The sequence below is a fragment of the Colossoma macropomum genome, unplaced genomic scaffold (assembly GCF_904425465.1).
Source record: "Colossoma macropomum unplaced genomic scaffold, Colossoma_macropomum, whole genome shotgun sequence".
Taxonomy (NCBI): domain Eukaryota; kingdom Metazoa; phylum Chordata; class Actinopteri; order Characiformes; family Serrasalmidae; genus Colossoma; species Colossoma macropomum.
In genome coordinates, this window is record NW_023494799.1 from 29,015,016 (window position 1) to 29,027,270 (window position 12,255).

A 12,255-nucleotide genomic window follows, 5' to 3' on the forward strand; every position below is an offset into this window, starting at 1 on the left:
CCAATTTACTGCTTTAAAAATACTAAGTACTAACTTCTTTACATGTGATAACATGTATCACTTGTGATATTTGAACTGCTCTGTTCTGTCATGGAGTGCTCCTTCACTTCCAGATGCTCATGCATCACATTCCCACAGTTTGCACAATATACACAATATTATTTTGCCTATTAAAAAAAAAAATTAAAATGGCTGAAATGCTGTTTCAGTATCTGTTGACCTTTTAGTGTGGGTGTGCTGAAATATGTATGCTCCCACCGTATGAAAAAGTGTTTTGTGCTGGTCACTCCAGATAGCTGGTGATTCTTGAATTGGGCCACTTTGCCACTAGAGGGCAGTATTTACTGTCTTATGTTCTGGCAATGGGACTCTCTTATTCCCAGTATGAGATGGTCATTGAAGCCTACTTAATGTAAAGGCATTTTTAGACATTGAGGCTCCATAACTCTCAAAAATGTGCCTTAACACCTTTACCTACCTGGTAGACATGAGTCAATATGGGTGCACGATGTCACGGATCCATGATCCATTGCGAAAATGCAGGCTGATGTACTGTTGTTGTACATTAATTGAGGGAAAGGCTACCAGGAAGCCTGGATTGTATGTATGCTGTCAGGACTTTGCTAATGAGACACAACCATATAGATCATGTAACATCAGTCCACTCAGGTTTTATGATAGAAGGTTGTTAGATGGTTTATTGGCTTGCACATCAATAGGAGAGCAACATTTAATGCAGTATCACTCATGCTGAAGTCAAACAAGATGTCAAACATTATGATAAAAACATGCATTAATTCCATATCTAGTTCAGTCCTGAATTCTGATTGGCTTACAGAATCCAGCAATATGACTGGATAGTTGAGTTGTACAACCTGCTCGGCTAGTTCAATTATCAATTATCAGGTCTGTAATCTGGTCAACTACTACTTCGATGAGCTGAAGGTTCATACACAGACTCTGGTTTAGTTTTAATTCAGGGGTGGAGTTGACTCCAAATCTATCTCCTTCCATCACACTTTGTTTGGCTCAGGGGTGGAGTCAGACCTGATCCAGCTCCTCCCACATCAATGCAAGTTGCTTGTACACAGTTAAATCTTAAAATGATTACTTCATGTGGTATCAAGCAGTTTTGTTTTATTCAACTCATGTAAATATGTGCAATAAAACAATGCAAAGTAGAATGTTAGTTTAGATGAACAATAGCAATATTTTACATTGATTCAAACTTCAAGTAAACTTCTGCCCTGTTCCACTTTTTACAATGTATTTTCCAGCTGTCAGTATAATACTTTATATTAATTAAAACCTGATTTTAAAGTCTAATTTTTTTCTGGTATAGAATTATTTAGCTACATATTACATTATTAACTCAGGATCAATAATGCTATTATTTTGTAGATGTTTTCATTACAGTAGCAAGAAGTCTATCATTGTACTGTTCATTTGTCATTTTACATCTCAAAAAACAAAGATACTAGGAATAATTGTTCACTGAACCAAGAATCACTTTCTGCAAACTATTCTTCTTCAGCTTTCAGCTTATTCGTCTTTAGCCTTGGCTGGTGTTGTAAGGCAGTGGTATTGACCAGCATACGATCCAACAACTACTAATACTAATAAACTAAATAGGGCAACTAATATTGGGAGCGTGGGTGGACTCAAAACATGTACCTCACTAGACAGTGGAGGGTGTTTGATGGAGGGCTCCAGGGAGCTGCACAAGGCCCCCAGAAAACAACAGTGTCTGTAGTGCAGGGAGGCTGCCTGAGAACCTTGATGAATGATGTTGGTCCGAAGACTCTCAAAAGCTTAGAAGATGCCATTACTTAGCCACAGAGGACGGCACTGACCCAGAAATACGCAGAACTGTGGCTGAGCTTCCTGTAACTAGCTTTCATGTTCTTGTTTTGATAAAACATGATTAGTCCAGCTGATGATGTTTTGCGGAAGGCCTAATTCCGATGCGATCTTGGGGACAAACTCCTCAACCTTCAGCCAGTCACTTGGAACCAGGGGGTGTGCAGTTCAGACGGTTTGTTGGGGGGTGACTTCAAGCTACGTGACAGGGTAAATGTGAGCCAGTTTCCAAGGAAACCAACTGGGGGAAATAAAGTGCAATAATAAACCCAACTGTGAAATGAGTGTTTGACATTTTTATTCAGGCTCCTAAAGCTTATGACCCAATTTAAACTTGCTTCCATGTAGCATAAATTTACTCGCCGGAACACCAAGTTCTTAGGTCTTTAGCCGGCTCGCTGTGTCTCAGCATAATTTCATCAGGTCAAGCTTATTTCTCCACTTATTCCTGATCCGGTCTTTGTTGTCATGTTTTAGCTTTTGTGCGGAGAGCTTGAAATAGATGTGCCATGCATGACTCTAAAAGGACTCTTGACATTTTGCTATTAGAACATCCATTTGATGAGCCTGTTCCTTCTTGGAACAGATGCTTAATTCGTCTCCACTGTGGCGATGTGTGTAATGGCCTTCTTACTGTATCTCTCTCTGAGTATTCTAAGCCAGGCTGCACCCAAAGTAGCCACCATTAAATCATTTTGTGTGACTCACAGCTCTAACAAAAGCTTTAAGGACTAGACCCCAAACAGGCTGTTTTGAGAATGAGGCCAGTGATTTGTTTCTCTGGACTTTTGACTTTTCTACAGTCTCTGATTCATATCTTCTCCAGGACTGTCTCAGATCATGCTAATTCAGGCCTTACGGAGAGGTCGCAGACCACACATCATTATGCTCATTCTTACAGCAGTCATTGATGGGAACTGTGAGCTCTGAGTTCTGAGTTCAGTAAGATCACTCATATCTCACTGAACTTGAAATCCATACTGGCTGAGTTTTAACAGAGTGAGAACTATTTTTGCAGCATTTTCTCAGTCTACAATTAAATCATCCTCTTTTCTGGCCTCTGGCCATCACTAGCTGTGCATCAATAGCTTACTTTGTTTCTGTGGTGATATCAAAACAGACAGTGTGGGTGGATTTCTTGAGTGGCCAGATGACATAAGAGATTAAATGTGGGTCATTTGTATCACTCATTCATTTTTTTGAGCTTCATTCATTAAGCCATTCATATTGTACAGTAAATACCACCTGTACACCAATAGGCTATTTACACTGCATAGAATACAGTTGTATAGTTTTAAAAAGCACCCATGGTTAAATTACATGTTTTGTCCATTTTCTAAGTCAAAATAAGTTAACACATCTACAGAGAACAATATGGCATTTTACTGCAAATTCTAGGGGGATTTCTTTATTTGCTGAATTTAACACACTGGAAAAAATAAAACATAGAACATAAAATGTGCCAAACCCTTTGCACAGACCATATTTTATGTTTTATTTTTTCCCAATATGTTAAGTTCATCAACCAAACAGAACTCTGCATTAAATATGTTCACTTAGAAAATATAACTTGAGCAAGGGTGCCCGAACTTTTGCATAGGACTGTACATATCTACTTACAGTATGTGGTGCATAAGACTATATCTGTCTACTGACAGCATGTGGTGCATAAGACTGTGCCTATCTACTTACAGTATGTGGTGCATCAGACAGTACTTATCTACTTACAGCGTGTGGTGCATCAGACTGTTCTTATCTACTTACAGCGTGTGGTGCATCAGACTGTTCTTATCTACTTACAGCGTGTGGTGCATCAGACTGTACCTGTCTACTTACAGTATGTGGGGCATCAGACTGTACTTATCTACCTACAGTATGTGGTGCATAAGACTGTGCCTATTTACTTACAGTATGTGGGGCATCAGACTGTACATATCTACTTACAGCATGTTGTGCATAAGACTGTACTTATCTACTTACAGTATGTGGTGCATTAGACTGTACCTGTCTTCTTACAGTATGTGGTGCATAAGATTGTACTTATCTACTTACAGTATGTGGTGGATAAGACTGTACCTATCTACTTACAGTATGTGGTTGTTATAACTTATTTACACAATGAATCTGTGAATAAAAAGTTCCAAAAATGGAACTGTTTTGAATGTATATGGGAGGATATTGAGTTTTCTTTTTGTTTAATTTGGAAGGCATAGCACTGTGTTAAAACTAACTCCGTCGTGTGGAGGCTGTACTCACCAAGTGGGTTGTATGCTTCAAAACAGTTCTAAATTACAGCCACCAACAGAGTGCTGACAATAATATATATGAAATCTGTGACTTATACAAACAACTCAACAATTACCATGAAAAAAGTTGCTGTCATGGTACAAAAAGGGTCTTCATGGTGAATACTGAGGAATATTATTCAGCTGATGAAATTCACAGACCACAGTGCTGTTGTAATATGAAAAAGTGATTTGATAGGTTTCATAGGTTGTGCTACATGATATTTTGTCTTTCTTGATTACTTGATGACTGGGGGACCCTTAGCCAGCCAGGTAAGCTGTCCTAGAGTAAGGTCCTGCTCCAAATTACACTATATTTCCATACTTACTCTAAGGCCGACTTGTTATGTCTATAGTCTTTAACGTCTCTGTTGTAGCCTGTAAGGCCTTAGTAGATGGAAAGCCATATGACAGGTATTTGATTGCGCCCTTGCCACACCAATACTGAAATCCCTCTCACTCTCTTGGGCCTTTTCTATTTTTTGCCACCTGTAAAAGTCTATTTGTTGCCATAGATATGGCCTGGTCTCCAGGGTAACCGATGGCCTGAGAAGAGCAGATTGACAAGTGATTGGACGTTCAAATTCAAGTACATTTTGTTTCACTGTACTTTTTTTTGATTTTTCCTTCAGTATTTCCAAATAACAAAATGCTTACATAGAAAGAATGAAAATATATGTACATACATTTGCTTATAGTAAAATATATGTGCAACATATGTGCTGTTTTACAGTATGTGCGGCAAATACATTTAAATGTACCATTTAAACTTTTAAATATATATGCCGTAGTATCATGTATGAATAGTATCAACAGTTTTTCATGATGAAGAGACCAATAGAAATGGTCAGAAACTTAGAAACAAAATATTTTTGATTAAATAAATGTAGCAGTGTCAGTTTGTATTATTTACCTATGTCAAAATATATGTAAATATATCACAGATTTGGCACATTGTGAAAAAGATATGTAAATATATTTCTTTTGCACATGGAAGATTGACAGATAAACAGACAGAAAGACAGACAGACAGACAGATAGATAGATAGATACCTACATACATACATACATACATACATACATAAGGTATATGCAAATTACATATAGCCTAAATGTTCTTACTATGGTTGAGTTCTTGAGATAAATCCTAGACGAGTCGAACACAAGCAGGAGTCTGTTGCTGAAGAGATTTTCTTTTAAAGCTGTATATATATTAGAAGCCTGTTCTACAAACTTAAACATCTTTTACTTATTCAGATATTTGTGTTTTTAGAGATTTCATTCAGCAGTTTGCTAGCTTAGCTACACTTCCTTTCCAACCATCTCAAACAATGAAGTCGGGCTGTGATTGGTCTGCGCAGCAGCTCCTCTGATTGGTAGGCGCAGTAGCTCAGCGCAGCGGGTCCTTTGATTGGTGAGCGCGGCAGGTGGAAGAATATAAGAAGGGAGCAGCCTGTTGAGCTGCGAACTCCTCACTGGAGGCTGAGAGACGGAGTTCATGGACACTCATAACACAAAATGAGCCACTGAGAAGACATTAAGCTGCTTGAGGAGTGAAACCAGAAGAACCTCTCACTGTAAGTAGCCAGCTTTAATGCAACAGGTGACATTACTGCACTGTTTCTCTTTATAAGTACATGCTTTCCATCTGTTGACGCATTTTAAAAATATTTTTTTTTCATGTAAAAGTCGAGTTTTGACAGTTTTTGAAGGTTAGTTTAATTCCTCTCTTCCCCGCTTTTACAGTGTTTTGTCGCATTTGGAGCGGATAATTACATACGACTGATCATTATTAAGAAAGCGTGATTTAAAATAAAAGTTTGCATACGAGATTTCATTCACACTGAAAACAGTTTTAAGCTTAATTATAATAATTATGCTATTAGTTTCGTCAGTGTCCTGTCAACTAACTCTCCATCTGCTCTAACGAACCTGTAGTTGGCTTCTTTTTTGCCCGCCTCTAGTTCGAATTTTCTGTTCCACCTTAAATGGCGCAGCGGTTACGCTCTGATGCTTCAGGCGCCAGAACGGAACTGCTGCACCATTTAAGGTGGAACGGAAAATTGGAGTAAGAAGCTGGAAAATAGGAAAGCCGTCGTTCTGCTCTGCCTCTCAAATTGGACTGTGTGATTAAAGTACAAGTCAGATTTCACATTTGGAAAGAAGTCACCAGCGGTAATTCTCTAAAGTACTCCAAAGAGGGTAGGGAAGTGCTTTTTGAGATGCTCTGCTACTTCCCAAACTGCCTGTTGCTCCATTTACTCCGGGCTGCTTCCCACAAAATGTAATCTATACACAGTTTTCATACAAATACGCTTATTCACGCTTATTGCCTTAACATAAGAGGCACAACACAACAGGCAACAAGCTTTTATTGTGGTGTACATGCGCAGATGTGTTTAAAAAGCCATTCAAAATATACTTTACGTCTTTGGTTCTAGTAAACAGCCCATAAGTTCTTGTAAAGGCTGACGAATACTGTTGATTATCTCTAGGCTGAAAACAATGATTCATCTTTGCAGCGTCACTAATTGCAAATCATTATTGAAAACCAGCTTGAAAACAACAGTGAGGTAAAGTGGTGTCAAATGGCTGCAGGTGATGCTATTATAACACATATAACTTTTGATTCACGTTTGTAATAACATTTAATTTCGTTTCCACTAACACGGCAATGACATTGCAAGTTGATTTACATTCTGACCTTAAAAAAACATTTGATTCAGCTGTTCTACACAAAGATACGCTTTATTTCACCAGTACAATTTTATTTCTGAGGTGTAACAGTAAGGGAGGCACTGGAATTGTGGGCTTATGCTGATATCCTGTATTTTTCATATGTCTGTCAATACTGAGACATAAACATTTATAAAATGGAGAAATTAGAGTTACAAATTCAGCAATATAAAAATATTCATTCATTTTTATCAGTCAAATAAATGTTTTTCAAGAAATCATCTGGCAAAACTGATTCTGATATGATTGTGCATCCCTACACACTTAAAAAGATGGTTCTTTAAGCGTTCTTTAGTAAAGAAAATGGTTCTACATAGAACCATGAACACTCACAGAGCCCTTTGCATGATGAAAGGGTTTTTCAGACTGGTGAAGAATGTGCTGTGAATGGTTCTACATAGAACCGTTTTGAAAAGGGTTCTATATATCACCAAAAAGGGTTCTTCTGTTGTTACAACACTCTTAAAAATGATAGTTCTTCAGGAGTTCTTTGTTAAAAAAATGGTTTTATATAAATCCATGAACACTCAAAGAACCCTGTGCATGATTAAAAAGTTCTTTGCATCATGAAAGAGTTCTTCAGATTGATGGAGAATGTTTTGTAGATGGTTCTTTTGAGAAGCTTTATGAAAAGGGTTCTATATAACACCAAAAAGTGTTCTTCTATTGTTACAGCTTGACATCATCACAATAGAAGAACCCTTTTGGCGCTATATAGAAAACTTTTTAAAAAGGTTCTATATAGAACCAAATAAAACACACTCTCAATCTGAAAAACCCTTTCATGATGCAAAGAACCCTTTAATCTTGAGTGTTCATGGTTCTGTATAAAACCATTTTCTTTATCAAAAGAACTTTTCTTTATCAAAGAACTTCTGAAGAACCTTTTTTTTTTCAAGTGTGAAGGCTGACAATATAACAATAAAAGAACCCTTTCAGGTGCTATATAGAACTCTTTTCAAAATGGTGCTGTATAGAACCATCTACATTCTCTATCCGTCTGAAAAACCTTTTCGTGATGCAGAGAACCCTTTAATCATGCAAAGGGTTCTGTGAGTGTTCATGGTTCCATATAGATCCATTTTCTTTACTAAAGAACCCTTAAAGGACCATCGTTTTTAAGAGTGTAGTCACAGTTCTTGATGACTGTTACCAACAAAAAAAGCATTATTTCGTGGCATAATTCATTCAACTATTGGTAAAGTACAACATTTCTTTCAATCCTGGCACTTGACTCTGTGATGGCTTGGATCATTTCTCACATCTGGTGATCTCTGTATTGTTTTTTGTGCATGTGCATGAGACTACATGCCTTATATTATATATACCTGCAAAACTCTGGAAAAATTAATTTCAACGGGTAAACCATGTGACACCTGTGAATTTTCTACATATGAAATATCGACCATTTTATTATGGGAAAAGTTAACGTGATGTTAAGGTAATTTGTTATGCAAATACTGGCTTGCATCGCGTTATCCTCGGTCATGCATATGCTAAGCATCTGTGCTACCTGATGTTACAGACGGAAGCCCCACCACCCCATCATTGGGTCACACACAGAAGAATCATGTGGGTTCTGGAGAAGATTCGGAGCTCAGTGGAGACCAACGTGCCTCGTCAAGGGGAGGCAGGCGACAAACAGGACAAAGCCCCCATCTACAGCAACGTCCTCACCCCTGACAAAATCCCTGACTTTTTTATCCCTCCTAAGCTGGTAAGCTGCCCACCAGAGGCTGAGACACCGGACGTCAAGCCCAAGGAAGGTCTGCGGCCCTCTACCTCGGAGCAGACCATTGGCAACAAGATCCTCAGCAGCCCTCGGAGTCCCCGCCTGGTCAGCAAGCTGGCTGGAGACACAAAGAACCTTCTGAAGGCCGCCAACCGTCACATCATTCAGATTGAAAGCGCAGATGACGTTGTCGCCGGCGATACCAATGCCGATCCTCAGTCCCAGACGGCCATGTCTCTACCATATATCCCAAAGACTCAGACATCCTATGGGTTCGCCACACTAATGGAGAGTCCCCACACTCGCCGGAAAGAATCCCTGTTCCACTGCGACCACACAAGTCCCGTGACTTCTCCGAACACCCAGCGCAGATCCCAGAGCAAGAGCAGCACGGACAACAGCCATCTGAACCCTGTGGATTTCAACACGTCTCACATCAGCCCATATCGCTACTTTAGCGGGGGCGAGAGTGACACTTGTTCCTCAGCGGAATCGTCCCCATTCAGCTCCCCACTGCTGTCCCGTTCTGCTTCCCTGCTCAAGATCTTCACCCATGAGACCCAGGCCAAGGTGGTCAAAGCCAAGAGGACGTTTGCCCGGCACAGTTCGCTCTCCACAGATGAGTGCAGTTCGGCAGAGCCCAGCCCCAGTGTGCCCAGAAGAATCCACTGCCCCTCAGGAGGTGGTCCTCTGGACCATCATGGAAGGGACAGGCAGCAAAGGGAGCACATGGTCAACCTCCACAAGGGTGGCACAATCCGGCTCTGCGCAGACTATGACGCGGGCACTGCCCGCCTGCGGATACGCATCGTAGCGGCCGAGGACCTCTACGACCAGATGTTCGACATCAAGAGCATCAACTGTTGCGTATCGCTCTACCTCAACCCAGGCAAGCTGCAGAAGCAGCGGAGCACCATCATCAAGAACAGCCGCAATCCTGTCTTCAACGAGGACTTCTTCTTTGACTCGGTTAGCTCGGCGCAGGTGAAGAACCTTGCTCTGAAGATCAAAGTGGTGAATAAAGGCACTAGTCTGAAAAGGGACAGCTTGCTGGGAGAGAGAGAGGTCCCTCTGGGGAAGCTGCTGCCTGGTCTTTAAAGCTCTACACAGGGACTTATGAGGGCTTAGTGTCTTCAAAAGGGAGCTAGTGGACCCTGGAGTAAATAGCTAAACCTGTTTTCATGTAGCATCATCCACTACTTGACTGGGCAGACTCACTTATGACTACATCTACCATAAAACTCTAGAGCTTGGTACTCATAGCAAGTAAATGTGTATATTTGTGTTGACATAAAGATAAAATTCTATTGCATCTTTACATTTGTTGTATATATTTATGTATATTTTGTTGTTTGATGCTTGTTGTGTTAACTGATGCAGACAGAACATTTGTCTTTTCATAGCAAAAACTTTTTTTTTTCCTCCTGGTCCTTTGAACTCACACAATGACCCAGTGTGCAAATGTTAGCTTTGATCCTGGATGCATCTGCCAACTCATTTGGAGGATGAATAACTAACATTGGAGGATGTTGCATCACTGTGTCTTACCAGATGTTGGTGCACATATGGAAATGTGATGGCGTGTGCTCACCCTCGTGAATAGTTTTTGTGAGACCCAGAAGCCTTACTGAAGACAGCGAGAGGAGGTTTGCCTGTCGTGGTCAGCTCAGACTGGACTGCATAAGCTGAGCGTCTCTCTGTTGTTAATCTGTTCTGACTGGATGTCATCTTCGATGAATATATTTATTACTCGTTTGTTACATGTACAGAAGAGCGTCACAGACTCTCAATCTTTTATGGACTCTTTATCCTACAAATAATCAGTTTAATTTATAAAATGTTTCCTTGGGCACTGAATGAAAGACAAGTGAAATGGTGGGGGAACTCGATTTAGTCCAGCCATTTAAGCACTATTATATATTATCTGATGGATAGAAATTTCAGAATGAAATTTAATGATTTGTTTTTTGATTTTAGTCTCAAACAACCAAATTCTCAGGAAATATAGTGCAGTGCAAAAGTCAGAGACCACGCTTTCGTTCATTTAATTTTTTATATATATATATATATATAGATATATATATATATATATATATATATATATCAATTCATATCAAATCAATCAGTATTAAATTTGTCCACTTTTTACTTTTGTCAAAATTAGATTTAAGGTAATCCACACAGTGAAAGGTGGAAGACAAAGGAAAATAAGTGAAAAGAAACAGACTTTTACAAAGACAACTCAGTGCTATGTGTGAAAGGGTGTGTAGCTGTCAAGAAGCTGTGACTGAGAAAAGGAAACAGACAAAAAAGAAGACAGTTTGCTTTTAAGCATCGAAACTGGACATCTGAGAAGTGGAGGTTTTATGGACGGAAGAGTAAATTAGTAATTGGGATTATTTGAATTGTTAGAAGCAGAAAATGTAAAACCAACTTCTAAGACTGAACTTAGAAGGAAAAATATCCCTGCAGATTCCTTTCAAAAACTGAAAGGAATTCTGAGAAAAGAAAGAATGAAAGGCAAAGAGTGGAGACACTAAATACTGAAAGATTTGATATTATATCTAGTTATTATGGCTTGATGTGTTTTTCATGATGCTGAAAAATGAATATCTTGTACTTAAAGGCTGTTTTGACTGCAGGTTTAATAAATGAAGGGTGGTCTCTGACTTTCAAAATATTGTATAAAAATGTAGATTTAAGTGTTATTGCAGTTGGTCCTGTGCACATAGTTTTGTTTAGTAGTGAAAAATGGACTGTTTCGTTCATCACATGGTCTGATATAACTAACCTTCATCTTCAACAAAAACAGAAAGTTAATGAGAGCAATATTGCAGCATAAGTTTTTTGCTAATGCAAATTTCAAATGCAGTACTTCAGTCTGAATCTTGTGCTTTTACTTAATGCATTCTGAATGTTTAAATATTACAATATCTGTAGAAAAAGTGACTCTAGCTCGCCGTTTGATGTAATAAATGTAGATATATCAGTGGTAAGAGTGGTGGACCTCATTAAAATCTCCCTGCAGAAAAGACAGAGTGACCTTGCCTATGATCAGTCCAGCAGAGAGTGCAAATGATCCCTTGTTATTAAGTCCTGAAATGCTGCTTAATTAAACAAGAGGTAAAAGGTTTTGGCTGGTAGAGCTTTTTTTTTCTTTTTTATTAATGAAACCTGCTCCAGAGCTATTAAGGCTAAAAAGAGTGCCGACGTTTCCTTTAATGTTTTTCTCAGAAATGATTTTCTCTTATGGAGCCGCTGTGGCTCAAGTCTTCCTGTTTTTAACAGGTTTTCGAAGTGCCGATCCAACATACTTGATGTAGAAATGGTTTTATTCACATGATGTTTGTTGCAATTTGTAAACGCTGGACTTCTATCTTCGCTGGTGTTTGTACTTCATGTGAATGGATACTATTTTTATCGTGATGACCCTGTATTTGAAGCTGTGAAACGTTGAATGGGGAAGTAGGTGTGCTTTGTATGTGGCATGCTCTCCACACTTCTGCATGAATACATACGATGTATTTGCTGATGTTAAAGGAAAACTGCAGGTCGTGCTAAGCGGTTTATCCTAAGCGCTTTTGTTAATGTACGAAAAATAAAGATCTGTGGAATATATTAAAGGTCTCTGGGTACCTTGTA

The 12,255-nt window shown here is 39.1% G+C and overlaps 1 protein-coding gene across 1 annotated transcript; it reads left to right on the forward strand.

Annotated features, from left to right (window-relative positions):
• Positions 1–5,636: 5,636 nt before the first annotated feature.
• On the forward strand, positions 5,637–9,885 carry LOC118819175 (C2 calcium-dependent domain-containing protein 4C). Its single transcript, XM_036586858.1, has 2 exons — positions 5,637–5,722; positions 8,407–9,885. The coding sequence occupies exon 2, from the start codon at positions 8,452–8,454 to the stop codon at positions 9,709–9,711; it is 1,260 nt and encodes a 419-aa protein (XP_036442751.1). The 5' UTR covers positions 5,637–5,722; positions 8,407–8,451; the 3' UTR covers positions 9,712–9,885.
• The last annotated feature ends 2,370 nt before the right edge of the window (positions 9,886–12,255 follow it).